Source organism: Dendropsophus ebraccatus, chromosome 1 (genome assembly GCF_027789765.1).
Source record: "Dendropsophus ebraccatus isolate aDenEbr1 chromosome 1, aDenEbr1.pat, whole genome shotgun sequence".
Lineage (NCBI taxonomy): Eukaryota > Metazoa > Chordata > Amphibia > Anura > Hylidae > Dendropsophus > Dendropsophus ebraccatus.
In genome coordinates, this window is record NC_091454.1 from 202,026,600 (window position 1) to 202,045,152 (window position 18,553).

The following is an 18,553-nucleotide window of genomic DNA, read 5'->3' on the forward strand; positions in this document are numbered from 1 at the left end:
CTTGGCCGGGTCCTTCCCGGAGGGATATCTGGCTAGTCCTGTATTTTGAGACTCTTTGATGAGGCTCCACGGGCTCTTCTTCTGCATATATTACATAGCAGTTGTATCTGGCCCCACTAACTAACAACCTCTCCTAAATTATTTTATATGAGATCAATGTACATAAAGATGAAGTAGAGGGCGGGGAGTTATAAAAATAAAATAACATAAAAATTCTCAAAAATGTTGACAGTGGCTCCCATCTTTTTTAAACACTGAGTTTTAATAGAAATACAGAATTTTCTTGTCCTTTCATCATACAATAAATTTTATGTCCATGATTACAAGGTATATGCAAGATTACAGCAGAAATGTTAAACATGCGCAGGTGATATAGTATGTAAAAGAAGAAGGCGTGATCAGAGAACTAACACCTGTACTGCAAGATTAGATGACCGTATATATACAGCATATGTGAGAACGTTGAATACTGCATCAACGTGGCGACATGAATGATTGTCTTGGACTGTAACACAGGTTTATAAACAAGTCTACACATGGCAATCGATATATGGATCAAATAGGGGTCACATTCTGTTATGTGGTCTTCATGTCATGGGTCCTTAAAAGATTAGTACATGATTAGAAAACCATGTCAGCCTTCTTCCAAACACAGCACCACACCAGTCCACACTTTGAGAGTGGTATTGTAGTCCAGACCAAAAACATTAGCCATCATCATCTATATTGATCCACAGAGCCTTTTTTTGTTCCCCCAAAATTTACCAGCAATATAAATGCCGAGAAAAAAAATACCCTAATATGTGTAGCCATGGCTCCACATGGAAGATGACTGTTGATCAAAGATGAGCGCAACTGAAGCATACTCAAGTCCGATCGTTCAGAATTTAAATACCGGTGGCTGAAGAAGTTGGATGCAGCCTTCGTAAGTCTGGGGAAACATGGATATGGCCTAAGGCCTATGGCTGTATCCATCTTTTTCAGGCATCCTTAGGGCTGCATCCAACTTGATCTTTCGTTATTGAAATGCAGAACCATCAGACATAAGCATGCTTGAGTTGCATTGATCTCTATTGCTGATGTTTTGGAATACAGGTTTAATGGTATGAAGTCACAACTAAGCCTAAAACAAACTGTGGGCTAGAGTAGAGCTGTTCTAGGAACAAAGTAATCACGTTTTTCTAACCTGGAAACCCCCTTAAATTATACAATATCTTCCCTGAGGCATCAGCATGTAGAGTTAGAGCAATAGACCTCGTATATCTGAGACATAGCCATGTTTCACCATTTTATTTAGATCTTGAATGCACAAATCTAGTTGGTCCCTATTGTCATTTTTCATTGAGGTCCAATGTTAACCATAGTTCCTATCACTGGAACGCCAAAGTAACTGGCTATAACTCCAGTGTATATGGAGCACAGCACATGCCCTCCAATGAGCAATTTTTTTTGAAACCCATAGAATGGGGTCATATAAAGAAAAATGTATGCCTATGATCCTGTTGGGTCGTGGTCAACACCAATGAATGCTGCAATAGAGGATCCTATTTTGTATTTTGTCATCTTGAAGATATATGTGAAGGCCATTATATAAGAAGACTGAAGAACACCACCTTGGCTTCTGGCCTCCAGGCCATTCCAGTTCCACTTATTAGTAGTAATGGAATGACAATGTGACCATGCTGTATCTAAGAAATGTTCCCATGTTATCCATACTTTCCGAAGAACCATTAGCCCAGGTTTTCATTTCTGAAGAAAACTCTAGCTCCATCTTCTAGAGCATCTCTACTTCATTGGGTAATAGTGGGTCAATCATGGTGCCACAGCTTTAGGATGTACTATAGGAAAAACCTCTAATACTGAACCGTTCTACCTTTCCCAACGCTTAGGTCAGTATGTACGCAAGTCGATAAACTAGGTGTTCTGTGGGGACTGGTTTTGGAAATGCACTAGTTACACTTTCAACACCTTAAGCCACACAACAAATCCCTTTAACTCAATGAACACTGCTGACAAATGACGTGTCACTCTAGCGCCCACCAAAGATGTTGCACACCTTACAGCTGGGATCCTTCTTGGCATTGGCCGTAGAAAGACTCATCAACTGATGCCCTTTGATCTCTGATAGTTGCCCCATGCCCATAGGCACTGGTTCAGTATAGATGATCTCTAGTATAAGATCTTGTGCATGCCAGTAACCTCCCTGTTCTCCCCGGGTCAGGAAGGGGTTGTTCTGTGGGTCCAGCAGTGGCAAACGGGCACTGCAGAAAGAATCGCCTTGAGACCCTCGAGGAGCCAACACTAGGACAACATAATGGTAGGCAGTGTACATGCAGTAGAAGTCGGCAAAGTACAGGTGTGTGTTTTCATTGAAGAGATACCCGGCTGGAATGGTCACCCTCCATCTTCCATAGGGTGAGTCATGTGGAGGCAAGCCTGTGTTGAATTCTGTGTTGCAGCTGAAAAAGACTCCATGGAGCGTGCCACTGATGGGTGATCCATGGCTGCCGCTCTGGTCCTTCAAAGATGGAAGCATAAGACCTCCCCACTTGTCTCTGTCCAAGTAACACATAAAGAAGACTAATGTGAGATAGAATTTTCCCAAATTACCATATACTTTTACATATAATGGGTAAGGGCCCTATTCCACGGGACGATTATCGTTCGCATAATCGTTAACGATACACAATCCAAACGACCGCTATTACGAAAGACCTGAAATCGTCCACCCATTTACGTGGAAAGATAATTGTTACTTATGATCGTTCTTGCGGTCGTCTTGTCATCGCTATTGCGTTCGTTACTATTGCGAACGACCAAACGACTTTTTATTCAATGCGAACAATTTGCGAACGAGCAACGATAAAAATAGGTCCAGGTCTTATTAAACGATCAACGATTTCTTGTTCGGTCGTTAGTCGTTAACTGCTATTCAAACGAATGATTATCGTTTAGATTTGAATGATTTAACGATAATCTGAACAATAATCGTCCAGTGGAATAGGGCCGTAAGACAAGCCTCATCATCTGTGATTTCTTAAAGGAAACTATGGTGGCCCGGTATGCTGTGGCGAGGCGGCATTTTCAAAACATGAAGGCAAAATAAGAAGGCATTAGGGTGAAGCTGCAGTTGCAGGTAGTCACACTGTCTCTGCCCTCCTCCCAGACTCTCACATTTAATTGGCAGTCTGAGTGCTGGAAACAATGTAAAGTCCAACACACAGGGTACCAATCAAGCGTGAGTGGCTGGGAGGAGGGCGGAGACAGCATGCCTACCCTGCAGCGCTTCTCGTCTGCCTACATACTGCTGAATAGCCAGCTATGTACATGTGTTGCACAGATGCAACAACAAAATAGTGCATTCAGGAAGCAACTCAAAAATAAATTAGGGGGGGGGATTCTGTCTAGGTTTCCCTCCAAGCATCATACTTGTCTATGGGCCGTGTCTTGTATTGCAGCTCAGCCATATTGTAGCAATTATGACTTGTCTCCTCTCCCAGAATGTCCAGGAAATATAGGAGACCTCCCAGAAAGAGTAGAGGGTATGGTCGATATATTAAAAATATGGCAACTTCCTTCCAGAGACAGCACCACTCTTGGCAGTTCAATGCAAACCCACAGCTGAACTGGAGACAAAAGCGGTGCTGTCTCTGAAAGTAAGTAGCCATGTTTTTCTACTGCTGGATATATATATATATATATATATATATATATATATATATATATATATATATATTTTTTTTTTTTTTTATAAATAAAACAATAATATTAATAGAGAATAGCTATAACTGAGCCATTTGCTACTTACCTGACATGCTGGAAATATTCTGCAGTCTGGTTCCTGTAGAACACCTGGAATGACAACATACGCCCAGCAATACCTTCAGCTTTCTCTTGTAACTGTTTGACCTGCTCCATGGCATAATCTGCAATAAAGATAAACGGAATCACATTATCAAATCTAATTTATTGCATTTGCTAATTATATTATATTTTCAAAAATCTTTTCATATAGGAGGTCCTCTCTGTAGAAACCTCACCACTTTGCCAGGAAAGAGAACTATTATGAAGAGCCTCTATCACCGGAGGACCTGCCGTGTTATGCTCTTAACTTAGGAAAGGGCACTGTGCAATACTTTAATTGTCCTGTGGAGGCAGCGCAGGCTAACTAAACAATTAGTGACCACAGTTGATTAGTGACTCACAGTTGACTTTGGGATCAGTTATAAATGGACTCTTCCAATAAATAGGAATTGTCCAAGGCCAAGAACCCCTTTAATCTTTGTGCCGATATATCAGATAATAATGTAAAAAAAAAAACCTGCTCAGGCTATGTTCCCACTTCGGAAACAAGTCGAGCAAAGGCAGCCGTCTCATTATATAGATGGCCGCTAATAAAGATCATGATAATTGTTAGTGGCCGTCTATATTATGAAATGACTGGCTTTGCCCAATATCGTCCCAAAGTGGGAACAACGCCTGCATATGTTATTCCATCTTTAAATTCACTATTTAGTGCTCGGAGTAAAAAACAAACTATTATAACTGAATAAAGCTGAAGGGCTAGGTTGATACTATGTAAAAATGATGGCCATCTTTTATAATACTGGCCGTCATTGCGTAAATAACGGCTGTTATTTTAAAAATATTTTTGCGCAATGACAGACGTTATTATAAAAGACAGCAGTCATTTTTATATAGTTTGAACCTAGCCGAAGAGTTAAACCGATGTCTTAAAGGGGTTATCAAGTGCTACAGAAACATGGCCACTTTCTTCCAGAGACAGCACCTCTCTTGTCTCCAGCTTGGGCAGGGTTTTTACTGCTCAGTTCCATTGATGTGAATGGAGCTTAATTGCAAACCGCACCTGAACTGGAGACAAGAGTTGTGTTGTCTCTGAAAGAAAGTGGCCATGTTTTTGTAGCACTGGATAACCCCTTTAAAGTAGTCAATAGATGAATCCCTTTAAGATCAGACTAATAGTAAAGGTTACTACTTTTCCTGAATGTTCCCCTCCATATTACAGATACATCAGCTCATTCACTACTCACCTCCTGTACAGAAGCGGAGCGTCTCACTCCAGCCAGACACAGTGTATTCCCCATCACTCCGCTTCATTGCCGTCTGTACAGCCAATGTATATTCTGTACGTGGGCTCAGGAACCAGTGTCCCCGCACCGTCATGGGCAACACAACCGCTTTTGCCACCAGTTTGGTCGGCACATCCTTTAAGAAAAAGAGATATATCTTCATGTTTAGTCATATATAAAAGAATCCAACAAATATGTGGGCCAAAGAACATTCAATATGTTAGTCAAGGCAGTGTGGTATGGTGCGGCCTTACCCGGTGCTTGAACTTGTTCTCCTTCTGCCCTCCTGTCTTATTTAGGTCTATGAAGTAGTGGGTAACCCGCCTGGCATCATAGGGTGGCATCTCCCAGGTGACACGGAATGAGTCGCAGGATATGTCACTAATCTGAATACCATGTGGAGCAGTAAGAGGGGGCTCCATGACTCACCTGTACAGGATGAGGGAACAAAGTGACCACAAAAGGGTTACTAGAAGCTCCTAGGCCTCAATACCAATGTCCTCTTATGTGACAAATGTCTTTGGGCCCTCTTAAAGGGAAACTGACAACAGTTACTATATAAAATAGTGTATCAACAGCCCCAATATCAAAAGCCCAAAACAATATAACACCAAACAATCGTCAGTGTGGTGTGTGCTCGATCGGTCATTTGCTAGATGGTACTGTGGTCAGTGGAATATAGCTCAGCCTGGTGGTAGGTTGTTGTGATGCCAGTGCTGATCCAGCACACAGGTATGAGGCACACCTGCTTTTAGTCCTTGTGGCTGGCAATACCCTTTCCCCAATGGTCGGTGACCTGCCGGGTTGTGATGGGTCCCTTGGGCGCTTATCACGGTGGTCCGGAGTGGAGTTATGACCCACCCGGACTATTGGTACCTCCACCCACAGAAAGGGGAGGACAGTGTAACTGTTGTGTAGGTGCTTGTAGTAAATTCCTCCTTTACTAAAGAAATATTTTAGCTTACAAGCAGACAAAAGACTTTTGACTTGACTTCACTAGATCTGCGCTCAGAACTGTAGAGGTAGAATAGTAGTGCTGACTTGGTTGTGTGCTGAGAAGCTAGAGTAAGTTCAGAGTACTGGAGAAGAGTAGGTCATGAGAGTTCAGAACAGTGGAGAGGAGTTTGTCTTGAGAGTCCCAACCCAAAGTAGTACTGTGCTCTGCCGGATTTTAGAAGAAGTAGAAGAATACTTGAGAATACTTGACAGAGGAAGAATACTTCAACCTTTGTCGCTACACCACCTTTTGCCCTACAGTGTCGGGTGACCTGTCCCCCTGACACAAGCCCCAGACCTTGTTACCTGAGTTGAGCAAGGTGTCTAAAGTTATCTGGTTTCACCTGTGCTGCGAGTACATAGGCTTGTAGCAACTTTGCTCTATCCGGATCAGTTCCTCTGCTTATAGGATACCGTCCTGCACCTTTAGAGGCGTTCAACGGCATGGGTTGGGGTTATCTCTGACTTGTCCTCTCTTGAGTTGTTTAGCACTGCATAGTAATGTGTTTCTTTAAAGAAAAGAGTCTCTGTTCTCGATGAGCGTCTGCACACTACAGCTGGTCTGTCCCGGAGGGGGAACCTGGCATAGCCAGGCTCCTGGCTAAACTCTTCAGGAGACTCTGGTTTGTGTGTCTTTCCTCTCTGAGAAACAAAGAAGAACTCCCTAAGTGTGAGTCTACACTTCCTCTCTTCATGTGACAACTTCCTACAGTTGTGTAACAGCTCCTGTGAGTGAGTGGTGGAGAAGAGAGTGCAAAGAGAAGAGGATAGAGATAGGTGGAAGAGAAGAATAGCTCTCATTGGTGTGCAGATCACAAACAAACAATAACCCTTTGTTCACTACAGCTGTGCAATATACAAATACAGATATACATACTAGCGACACCTAGTGGCAAAACTGAGACATGACTTTTCCACTTGACTTGAGTACAGGCTTTTGCGAGGGGTGTTTAAAGTAGCAAAACCCGTGGTGGGACACCACACAAGGAATCAAAAGATGACACTATTGAATCTTACCCCTCACTTGGTTAATGGCGGGGAAGTGTCTTGCGGGGTGAGTGCAGATTGTCTGTAACCATCATCTAATACCTTTGTGGGGATGTGGTTTCACTGGTCCGGAATAGAGTCTTCCAGTATGATTCTTGGCTGCGGAGGTAATAATTAATGGTGATGTAATCGAGGCAGCCAGACCCTGTCTCTACCCTATTATCTTCAAGGCCGCTGTTCCTCCAGACAGAGCTCTTGCCATAAGAAGGGCGACTCCGCCACTGTCACCCTGGGGTCCCTAGTTAACCCTGTAAAATGGTGGCTGTGTCCCAATTAGGGATGGTCCGAACCCTCTGAGGTCCGGGTTCGTACGAACCCGAATGCTCGGCATCAGATTCCCGCTGTCTGCCCACTCCGTGGAGCCGGTGGATACAGCGGGAGGACTGCCTGGAAAACTGGGATACAGCCTATGGCTATGGCTGTATCCCAGTTTTCCAGGCGGTCCTCCCGCTGGATCCGCCCGCTGCACGGAGCGGGCAGACAGCGGGAATCATTACCGAGAGTTCGGGTTCATATGAACCCGAACCGAACTCTGTTCGGACCATCCCTAGTCCCAATGAATTTCCTTCCTAAAAGAAAATACCTTAGGGGAGCATAAAAAAAACTGTTGTAAGAGGGATATGTTGCACGTATGATGCCCACAGCGCGTACAGTGTCCCCTATAGGTCCCCAGGGTTAACTAGGGACTCCAGGGTGAAAGTGGCAGAGTTGCTCTCCTTAGGGGGGGGCTCTGTCTGGAGGGATAGCGGCGTTGAGAGTATATCAGGGTAGCGACAGGGACGAGCTGCCCCAATTACACTGCCATTACCTATTACATTAACAGCCAAGAATTTTACTGGAAGACTCCATTCCGAAACAGTGGAACCACATGCCCGCAAAGGTATCTTTAGATGACGGTTATGGACAACCCGCTAGATCAGTGAATCTAGAGTATGACAGTAAGAGTATAAGTTTGATATATTGTTGGACTTTCTTTATTTTGATGGTTTATGGTTGACACTGTCTGTGCCTGTCCCACTCTCTGGCCACCACTCTGTCCCTTCGCCACCGCGCCTCCTTCTGCTGTCAATCATTCTCAGAGGAGCAAGAGGGCGGCCTAGAGACAGAGTAGTGACCGGAGAGCAGGGCAGGTAGACAGTGTCACAGACCCGCGTCTGTTAGTGAGCAATAAAACTGCTCGGTTCTCAAACTGCCTTCCAGAACCAATTAAGTTCGATAACCGAGACACCCCTATACTTAGATGTTCCAACATGACAAGGATCCAAAACACAAGGCCAAGTTGACCTATCATTGGCTACAGCAGAACAAAGTGAATGTTCTGGAGCGGCCATCTCTGTCTCCTGACCTCAATATCATTGAGACACTCTGGGGAGATCTCAAGTGCGCAGTTCATGCAAGACAGAAGAGGAATTTACAGGAACTGGGGGCTTTTTGCTAAGAAGAATGGGCAGCTTTACCATCTGAGAAAAAAAAATCATCCTCAAACTACCACAACAGATTTCAAGCTGTCATTGATGTTAGAGGGGGCAATACACGGTATTAAGAACTGAGGTATGTAAACGTTTGATCAGGGTCATTTGGATGTTTTTGGTTGTCCTTATGATGTAAAAAGAAAAAACACAGTAGTATGACAATAAATGGCTTCAGCCAACCACTAACCATGAGTGGAAAAAAAGTTTTTGTGTTATCATTCATATTCTCTGGAAAAAGAACAAGAAAGCAAAAATTCTGCTGGGGTATGTAAACTTTGGAGCACAACTGATAAAGCTGAGGGCCTTCATAAGGTTCTGAGCTGCTCTGGAAACCCATCGCGCCCAGTGATTGTGTCAATAGGGTAACAGAGCTTTGCAGTTCCCTTACATGCAGCTGTCTTCATTTAACTGTGGCATGTAAGGGGTTAAATGGGTACTCCCGCATTAGAGAACTGTATTTAAATATGTAAGAGTTGGTCAGTATAGTACAGTATCTGATGAGGTCACTGGGGGACTGGTATTAACAAATCTTGCTATTTTACTGAGTTACACATTTTATAAAAGATAAAATAACAAAACGTATATTGTCTACGGCTCCTTGGCTCCTCCCTCTCTTTGCAGACAATACATCATCCTTTGCTATCACAGGAGGCTTGGCTGGATCTTGTCTCTGAACTCTGGTCCCACCCCCTGAGTGATGTCATCATCTCTGGCCAGCCCTTGAAGCCGACATCATAGCCTGCCATATATACAGATACATTACTGGGACAGTAGGGGAGTGAGGTGTGATTACAGTATGCTGCCTTGTGCTGAATGATGTAGCAGGTGCTGCAACCTCTCTGAAATGTTCAGTGACTGGCAGGAGTGCTGTGGGAGGGGAATAGGTAGGGTGGGAGGACTGGGATAAACAACTGAGGGAAAGCAATGCATGGGATTACAAATTACACAATAAATGCTATAAACTAACAGAGCACTTGACCCTGCTCTCAATACATAGCGGCATCAGGCTACTAAGGGAATTCGTGCTTAAAGGAGAAGTCCAGTGAAAATTTTTATTTAAGTATTATATTGCCCTCCAAAAGTTATACAAATCACCAATATACACTTATTATGGGAAATGCTTATAAAGTGCTTTTTTCCCTACACTTACTACTGCATCAAGGCTTCACTTCCTGGATAACATGGTGATGTCACTTCCTGGATAACATGGTGATGTCACTTCCTGGATAACATGGTGATGTCACAACCCGACTCCCAGAGCTGTGTGGGCTGTGGCTCCTGGAGAGAATAATGGCAGGGGGACACTGAGGGACACAGGGCACTGGAGGGACACTGAGCATCCCCCTGCCATCATCCTCTCCATCAGCCACAGGCCACAGCTCTGCGAGTCGGGTTGTGACATCACCATTTAATCCAGGAAGTGACATCACCATGTTATCCAGGAAGTGAAGCCTTGATGCAGAAGTAAGTGCAGGGAAAAAAGCACTTTATAAGCATTTCCCGTAATAAGTGTATATTGGGGATTTGTATAACTTTTTTTACTTTAATAAACATTTTGCTGGACTTCTCCTATAAAGATGATGTCAGGACTTGTGGCCTATTAAGGGGAATAGTTCTGCCATGATTAGTCTGGTTCTTATGGTTCTTCCTTTCCTCGTCCTTGTTCCTGTCTGTTATATATACATTCCTCAACTACCTCTGCCTCGTCTCTCTGATTGTCTACTACATGCAGGGCCGCTTTAACCAGAGGGCACATGGTGCACGTGCACCGGGCCCACTGGTTAAAGGGGCCCCCCCGAGCAGGCCGGCCGTTGCTATGTGCGACCAATGCGGTCGCACAGGGCTGCGGCCACCAGCCTGTCAGGGGGGAGCGCCATGGATGGGTAATCTACTTACCCCTCCATGGCGCCCCCTGCAGGGCTCCCCCCGGCGTTCGCCGCTGCCCCCGCCCGCTGCTGCTGCAGCGCTTCAGCGCTGCAGCAGCAGCGACACTGACAGAGAGAGAGCCTTTGGCTCCCTCCCTGTCAGTCACTCTTGTGGCCGCACTTCCTGCGGTCACAAGAGGCCGCACTCTCCCTCTAGCGTCCGACGTCACTGGAGCGTCGGCGCGAGGGTGAGGGGAGTGCAGCCTCTTGTGACCGCAGGAAGTGCGGCCACAAGAGGGAAGAGAAGAGGAACGCGTGGACCTAGGTGAGTAAAAGTGTTTGTTTTTTTCAATGTTATATGGGAGGGGGAGCTATATACTATGGGGGGCGCACAGGGGGCTATATACTATGGGGGGCACAGGGGGCTATATACTATGGGGGGGCACAGGGTTCTATATACTATGGGGGGCACAGGGGGCTATATACTATGGGGGAGCACAGGGGGCTATATACTATGGGGGGCACAGGGAGCTATATACTATGGGGGGGCACAGGGGGCTATATACTATGGGGGAGCACAGGGGGCTATGTACTATGGGGGGCACAGGGAGCTATATACTATGGGGGGGCACAGGGGGCTATATACTATGGGGGAGCACAGGGGGCTATATACTACTGGGGAGCACAGGGAGCTATATACAATGGGGGAGCACAGGGGGCTATATACTATGGGGGAGCACAGGGGGCTATATACTATGGGGGAGCACAGGGGAGCTATATACTATGGGGTAGCACAGGGGAGCTATATACTATGGGGGAGCTATATACTATGGGGGAGCACAGGGGAGCTATATACTATGGGGGAGTACAGGGGGGCTATATACTATGGGGGAGCACAGGGGGCTATATACTATTGGGGAGCACAGGGGTCTATATACTATGGGGGAGCACAGAGGAGCTATATACTATGGGGGAGCACAGGGGAGCTATATACTATGGGGGAGCACAGGGGACTATATACTACTGGGGAGCACAGGGGTCTATATACTACTGGGGAGCACAGGGGTCTATATACTATGGGGAGCACAGGGGAGCTATATACTACTGGGGAGCACAGGGGAGCTATATACTACTGGGGAGCACAGGGAAGCTATATACTACTGGGGAGCAAAGGGGGCTATATACTACTGGGGAGCACAGGGGGCTATATACTATGGGGGAGCACAGGGGCTATATACTATGGGGGAGCACAGGGGCTATATACTATGGGGGAGCACAGGGGAGCTATATACTATTGGGGAGCACAGGGGGGCTATATACTATTGGGGAGCACAGGGGAGCTATATACTATTGGGGAGCACAGGGAGCTATATACTATTGAGGAGCACAGGGGTCTATATACTATGGGGGAGAGCACAGGGGGGCTATATATTATGGAGAGCACAGGGGGGCTATATACTATTGGGGAGAGCACAGGGGGCTATATACTATTTGGGGGGAGCACAGGGGGGGCTATATACTATTGGGGGAGAGCACAGGGGGGCTATATACTATTGTGGGAGAGCATAGGGGTCTATATACTATTGGAGAGCACAGGGGGGCTATATACTATTGGTGGAGAGCACAGGGGGGCTATATACTATTGTGGGAGAGCACAGGGGGGCTATATACTATTGTGGGAGAGCACAGGGGTCTATATACTATGGGGGAGAGCACAGGGGGGCTATATATTATGGAGAGCACAGGGGGGCTATATACTATTGGGGAGAGCACAGGGGGCTATATACTATTGGGGGGAGCACAGGGGGGCTATATACTATTGGGGGAGAGCACAGGGGGGCTATATACTATTGGGGGAGAGCACAGGGGGGCTATATACTATTGGAGAGCACAGGGGGGCTATATACTATTGTGGGAGAGCACAGGGGGGCTATATACTATTGTGGGAGAGCACAGGGGGGGCTATATACTACTGGGGAGAGTGCACAGGGGGGCTATATACTAATGGGGGAGCGCACAGGAGGGCTGTATATAACTGGAGGAGCACATGAGGGGCTATATACTACAGGGACACCTTAAAACTATGGAGGCACAGAGGGGTGTAACTATGTAGGGGTACAGAGGGGTGTAACTACTGTATAGGGGTACAAGGGACCTAACTACTGTATGTGTTGGAGCCTAAAATATTTGTCTGTCAGATTCTGGAGAGAAGATTCACAGCCAGGAGAAGACTTCAAGGTGGCCCAGGCTGGATGGAGAGAAAAAGAAAAGGTGACAGACTCTGATCAGAGAAGACGCCCCCGGTGAGTCACTGGATGTAACTGCACTCTGTTATAGGGTTGTAGTGTTAGGGGTCATGATGTGGCGGTATTATGTAATGGTATCATTGATGATATCTTTCTGTTTTGTTTAGTGCAGTTTTTATGTAATATGTAATCACTGTATGGTGGAAATAGTGTTATAAGGTAACTACTGTATGTATTGGGGCTCTTGATACAGTGTGGGGGCAAATTCAGTACATTATACAATGTGCCGAAAGGGAAGGGGGGGCCCACTCTTGAGGGCTGTGCACTGGGCCCACCAATGTATTAAAACGGCCCTGACTACATGTAGTTGTAATCCTGGTTCCGACCCCTGACTCCATTTCTGGCTAAGCTCTTGTCTCATACACTGTCCATTGTCTATACCTCCTTAATGGCAAATATCACTGAATCCTCTAGACCAGTGATTGCGGACCTGGGACCTACAGCTGTTGAAAAACTACAATTCCTATTGTGCCTGGACAACCGAACATATGACTTTGGCTGTCCAGGTATGATGGGAATTGTAGTTTTGCAACAGCTGGAGGGCCATAGTCCACCATCACTGGTCTAGACTATACAACCCGGTCTATTGGTCTACAGTTTTATTTCTATCTATCCATCTATCTGTCTATCTATCTATCTATCTATCTATCTATCTATCTATCTATCTATCTATCTATCTATCTATCTATCTATCTATCTCCTATCTATCTATCTCCTATCTATCTATCTCCTATCCATCTATCTATCTATCTATCTATCTCCTATCTATCTATCTATCTATCTATCTATCTATCTATCATCTATCTATCTATCTATCTATCTATCTATCTATCTATCTATCTATCTATCTATCTGTGTAAACTAAAACTCAACAGTGTACCTTTGGCCCTTCCAGCTCCAGTTGTTGCAAAACTACAATTCCCAAAGCTTTGGCTGTTCAGGCATGATGGGAATTGTAGTTTTGCAACAGCTGGAGGCCCAAAGATTCCCCATCCCTGGTGTAGACAGTCTACACAAAGTTTATTGATCAGCCTGAGCCACTATGATACATCTGACACATCAAGTTTGCATGGTCCCAGAATTTACACAGTTTTTTGTAAATTCCCCCCTCTGTGTCTAATGTAAAGTAATGGAAACCAGGACTGAACTAAACTATAGAACTTAACCCAGACTACAAATCTGACAACAGGGAACTATGTGCTAAACATTCATGTCTACATGTATTAAATACAGAAGATTGCAGTACCATGTCCTACCACTAGATGACTCAAAAGTGTAAACTTGTTCTAGTTTGTAGACTATTCTATAGCTCAATACATATACATTACAATCCATTTTATCTAATTTTCCTTTCCTTTAGTGGTGACAATGGTTCAAAGCCAGGATGTGACCATAAAGATATACTATACAGACACAAATATGGAAATCTATCACACAGTCCATCACTATATATATATATATATATATATATATATATATATATATATATATTCCTCAACTATCATTACACCTGTGCATGTATTTGTCCGTCAATCACTATAGTCCTGATGGTTGCAGTTTTCCATAGCGGTATAATCTGTAGGAGGGTATTATACACTAAACTCGCTCTATCTCTGCTTACAAGCCACCCACACGTGTAAAATACATAAAATCACCCTAGATTTTGCCTTGCTGACCCCCCACGCCAACTCCCATACACCTTATCCCCAATGGTCCCTTAATTCCTCCAAAACTGTAATCCCAAAGGAAATCACAGTAAATTCCGTAGGTGTAATTCCCAATCCTCCCAGAATAATATTCCACAGTACAAGATTAAACCAGCGCAGAGAGTCTCTGGGGACCAGCTCAACTTCACACCAAGAAGACTCAGAACCTGAACTCCTGTCAGAGAATTACCTCACCCAGCCGTGCGTCATAAGCTGTGCACAAAATCACATGCCTTGCAGAGCATCTCACACGCAGCAGATCTTTACCTTACATAACAACACTTGCAGAGCATTGCGCAGCTTCTCAAAGTCACAGAAAAATCAATGAGCATAAGCATATGAGAAAAATAATAACCCACACACCTACGCTGCAGAGCATTGCAACACTAAAGGATAATATGACACAGTGTCACGACTGTGGGGGTCTTCTGCTGTGTTTGTTCCTGCAGAACAATGCATAGCATGTATACAATCAGGTGTAGGTATGCAGAGCATGTCACCCCCCTGCAGAGCATTGCATAAGTTAAAAAAAAAAAAGTTGCGGTTACAACAAGATGAGAACAAGATGAATGATGGACATCATCCCCTGCCCCATTGATATAGTACAAGCAGCAAGGCAACAAGTCAATGGTCACAGACAAATGTTAGTGGATATGTGACATACCTTGGATATGTGCAGTTATCTCACTGAGGAAAGAGAGTGCGAAGGAATGAGAGAAAGAAAAGGGGCGAGGAAGAGAGACAGAGCAGGAAAATAGTGAGTAGGAGGGTAACAGCAAATACAGGAGAGAGAGAGAGTGCTGGAGAATGAGGGAGGTGAGAGAAAGAGAGGGGAGGAAGGCTGAGAGATGGAGAGAGAGAGGGGGGCAGAGGAAGAGAGGCACACAATCAGATTAAAAGTAGAGGTGAGGAGTTATAGGATGGACAGGTAGAGCCAGTGACCAGAAGCCGAGAGCCTCACCCCAACCACTAACCTGGCACGGCAGCACTGAAGGGGTTAAACGGCCCGCTGACGTAAGCTGCACATGGCACAAGCCTATTATTAAGAGGGGGTGAGCGATCTGGCAGCTTCAGGGTTAAGAGAATTGTCAGCGAGATCCACCATCACATGCTGACAAGCGTCACTGGCACGGTGCCAATCTGAAAGGGAATAATTAATCCCATTAAGGTTGCCAGTAATAGGAAGCCAATTCTTAGCTGTACCCAGGCCTCACAGCCAAAACCATTGGGAAGATCCAGAAGGGACGGCCTGGAACCACAACTCAGGCTGACCCCCCAACCATGTTGTTGCTAAAACAAAACTTACATCTTTTTTTTTTTTTTTCTAATGAAACAAAAACATTATTACGGTAAAAAGTTCCTTTAATCTGGCTTATTATTGTGACTGGTCAATTCTCTAACTTTTACATATCTGTTTGATAATCCAGAAGGACTTGTAATCTGGGATTTCGGAGGTTGTATGCAGCTGAGCAGATTGACAGGTTTGTGGGAAAAGTTCCAGCAAACTTCTTATTTACTCATGAGTCATGAGGGCGGGCCTACTCAGTGATTGACAGCTGTGTATAAGTCAATCATTCATTAGAACCGCCCACTTGACTATTTAGCCCAGAACGGAGATTTACATGAATATATGATGTTACACTGAATTTTTACCTACAAAACTATATATCAGTCTGCTTAGCTCCTTCTGCTCTGTAATATGGTGCCTGCATTTTGATGGTTTCCCTTAAAGGGGTAGTCCACCAAAAAAAATTTTCTTTCAAATCAACTGGTGCCATAAAGTGCCAGAGATTTGTAATTCACTTCTATTAAAAAATCTTAAGTCTTCCAGTACTTATCAGCTGTTGTGTGTCCAGCAGGAAGTGGTGTTTTCTTTCCTGTCTGACCCAGTGCTCTCTGTTGCCTCCTGTGTCCATGTCAGGAACTGTCCAAAGCAGGAGCAAATCCCCATAGAAAACCTCTCCTGCTCTCCAGACTGGAAATAATACAACTTCCTGTTGGGCATACATCAGCTGATAAGTACTGGAAGGCTTGAGATTTTTTAATAGAAGTAAATTACAAATCTCTGGCACTTCATGGTAGCAGTTGATTTGAAAGAAAAAATTTTTGGGTGGACTACCCCTTTAAGGTTATGTTCACACGTGGGGGTAGTCCTGGCAAGTAGTAAGGAATGAGCCTGTCCAGTTTCTAGCAGTACCTGGTAAATGGGAACCATACTTACAGTTCTGATTCAGGTGGGAAAACCCTGCAAACTGGACAGCAGGTGGGCACTTAGGGGACTTTGCCAGGTGTTTTTGGGGCACTCCAGACGCCAAGGTATAGATGTCCCGATATGGCTATCCAATAGGTCAGCGATGAGGACTAGTAAGGCATCTTTGTGTAGATACAAAGCATTGTCTGACATTGTCTAGCCTTTTATTCTGTTATATTTAGCATTACGTATCTTGCACTGATCTTGGGTTACGATCTGCATTTTACGCCTTAGCTGCGCGCATCATTCTGCTGGTTGTCATTGGAAACAGATAACGAGCAGAAGCCGAATCCCACCCCAAATCCAACATATGTGATTTATAACACTGGTTATGTGGCGGAGGTATCTCTGGGCCCCTCAGGCTTTGCCATCTCTGTACCCCCCTATAGCACAGGTGTCAAACTCTGGGACCTCCTGCTGTTGCAAGACTACAATTCCTATCATGTCTGGATGGTCAAAGCTCCAGGCATGATGGGAATTGTAGTTTTGCAACAGCTGGAGAGCCCCAAGTTTGACAGCCCTGCCTATTCTATTGGGGTCAGATTAGATACACAACCTGTGTTTCGAGACTTTTCAATGAGGCTCCACTGGCTCTTCTTTTGCATATTCCTGTTTCCCAGGGGGCAATGCACCTAGGATATCACTGCATTGAGCGCTTTTACTAGCAGCCAGCAGTGTTATCGTTTGTCTGGTCTTACTGAGATCAGCAATCTGTTTCTCTTATGGCTTTACTATGCACTTCTCCCACCTATCCAGAATCCTGCTCCACACTGATGAGGGGCAACACCCCGAAACAGCTGTATGTGGATGGATACCTGGCCTTGGTTTTTCCCTTGTCATTACATTGACTTATCGGGCCACCTAATATGGTGGTTTTGGTGGTTTCCTTACAGGACCCACCCCTTTGCTGGGTCCTTCCCAGATGGATATGTGGTTAGTCCTGTGTTTCGGGACTCTTCAATGAGCCTCTACGGGTTCTTCTTTTGCATGTTTTTAGATAAACTAAGATGTCAGTTGTGTAACTCCGACAATACAGCAGGACAAAAAGTTTCCTTCCATCCCTGGATTTAGGCTGTGTTCACACTACTGTCTGTCATAGTTTTAGCAGAGCACTATATATGAAGCTATTCATTCACAATGTAATGCTGACAGACCCCATATAAGTCATAGGGGACCTATAAGACACTAGTTGTCATCATGTGACGGATCCAGCACTGTCTTTACGGATTCCGCTATAAGAGATACCATGGTGGCAGTGTGAACAGGGCTAATTGTTGATTATCTACTCTCTAACTGAGGCCAATCAGTCCTATATTTAGAAGTCTAGTAATAAGATATTAATTTATGTCATGCAGGAAATATTTTCTTTTTAGTCTGACACAGTGCTCTCTGCTGCCACCTCTGTCCATGTCAGGAACTCTCCAGAGCAGGAAAGGTTTTCTATGGGACAGTTCCTGACAGGGACAGAGGTGGCAGTAGAGAGCACTGTGTCAGACTGGAAATAATACACCACAGCAGGACAATAAGTACTGGAAGACTTGAGATTTTTACATAGAAGTAAATTTGAAATCTATATAACTTTCTGACACCAGTTAATCTGAAAGAATTTTTTTTTACCAGCGTTAACCAGCGTTATTTTTTACCAGTATACACACTTATAAAACTGGATAGAAAGCAGACAGCGCCGTATATGGTGTAGTGGCCGTGCTGTGTTACTGCACCTCAGTTCTCATTCACTTCAATTGGAGTCAAACTGCAGTAAGTTTGGCCACTATACAATGTATGCAGCCATCTGCGTCTTGTTTCACTATACGTGGTGC

The 18,553-nt window shown here is 44.7% G+C and overlaps 1 protein-coding gene across 1 annotated transcript; it reads right to left on the minus strand.

Moving 5' to 3' along the window:
- Nucleotides 1-1,447: 1,447 nt before the first annotated feature.
- PHYHIP (phytanoyl-CoA 2-hydroxylase interacting protein) lies at nt 1,448-15,252 on the minus strand. The gene is made up of 5 exons (XM_069964694.1): nt 15,147-15,252; nt 5,345-5,519; nt 5,052-5,226; nt 3,809-3,926; nt 1,448-2,555 (listed from the first exon to the last, which is right to left on the minus strand). The coding sequence occupies exons 2-5, from the start codon at nt 5,510-5,512 to the stop codon at nt 2,030-2,032; spliced, it is 987 nt and encodes a 328-aa protein (XP_069820795.1). The 5' UTR covers nt 5,513-5,519; nt 15,147-15,252; the 3' UTR covers nt 1,448-2,029.
- Nucleotides 15,253-18,553: the final 3,301 nt, after the last annotated feature.

Excerpts from the sequence above, each read along its gene's own strand:
- PHYHIP (XM_069964694.1), bottom strand. The coding sequence starts at position 5,512 with ATGGAGCCCCCTCTTACTGCTCCACATGGTATTCAGATTAGTGACATA. Across the intron at positions 3,927-5,051 it reads GCTCCGCTTCTGTACAGGAG|ATTATGCCATGGAGCAGGTC; the intron begins GTGAGTAGTGAA and ends TCTTTATTGCAG. Across the intron at positions 2,556-3,808 it reads GAATATTTCCAGCATGTCAG|AGACAAGTGGGGAGGTCTTA; the intron begins GTAAGTAGCAAA and ends TTACTTGGACAG.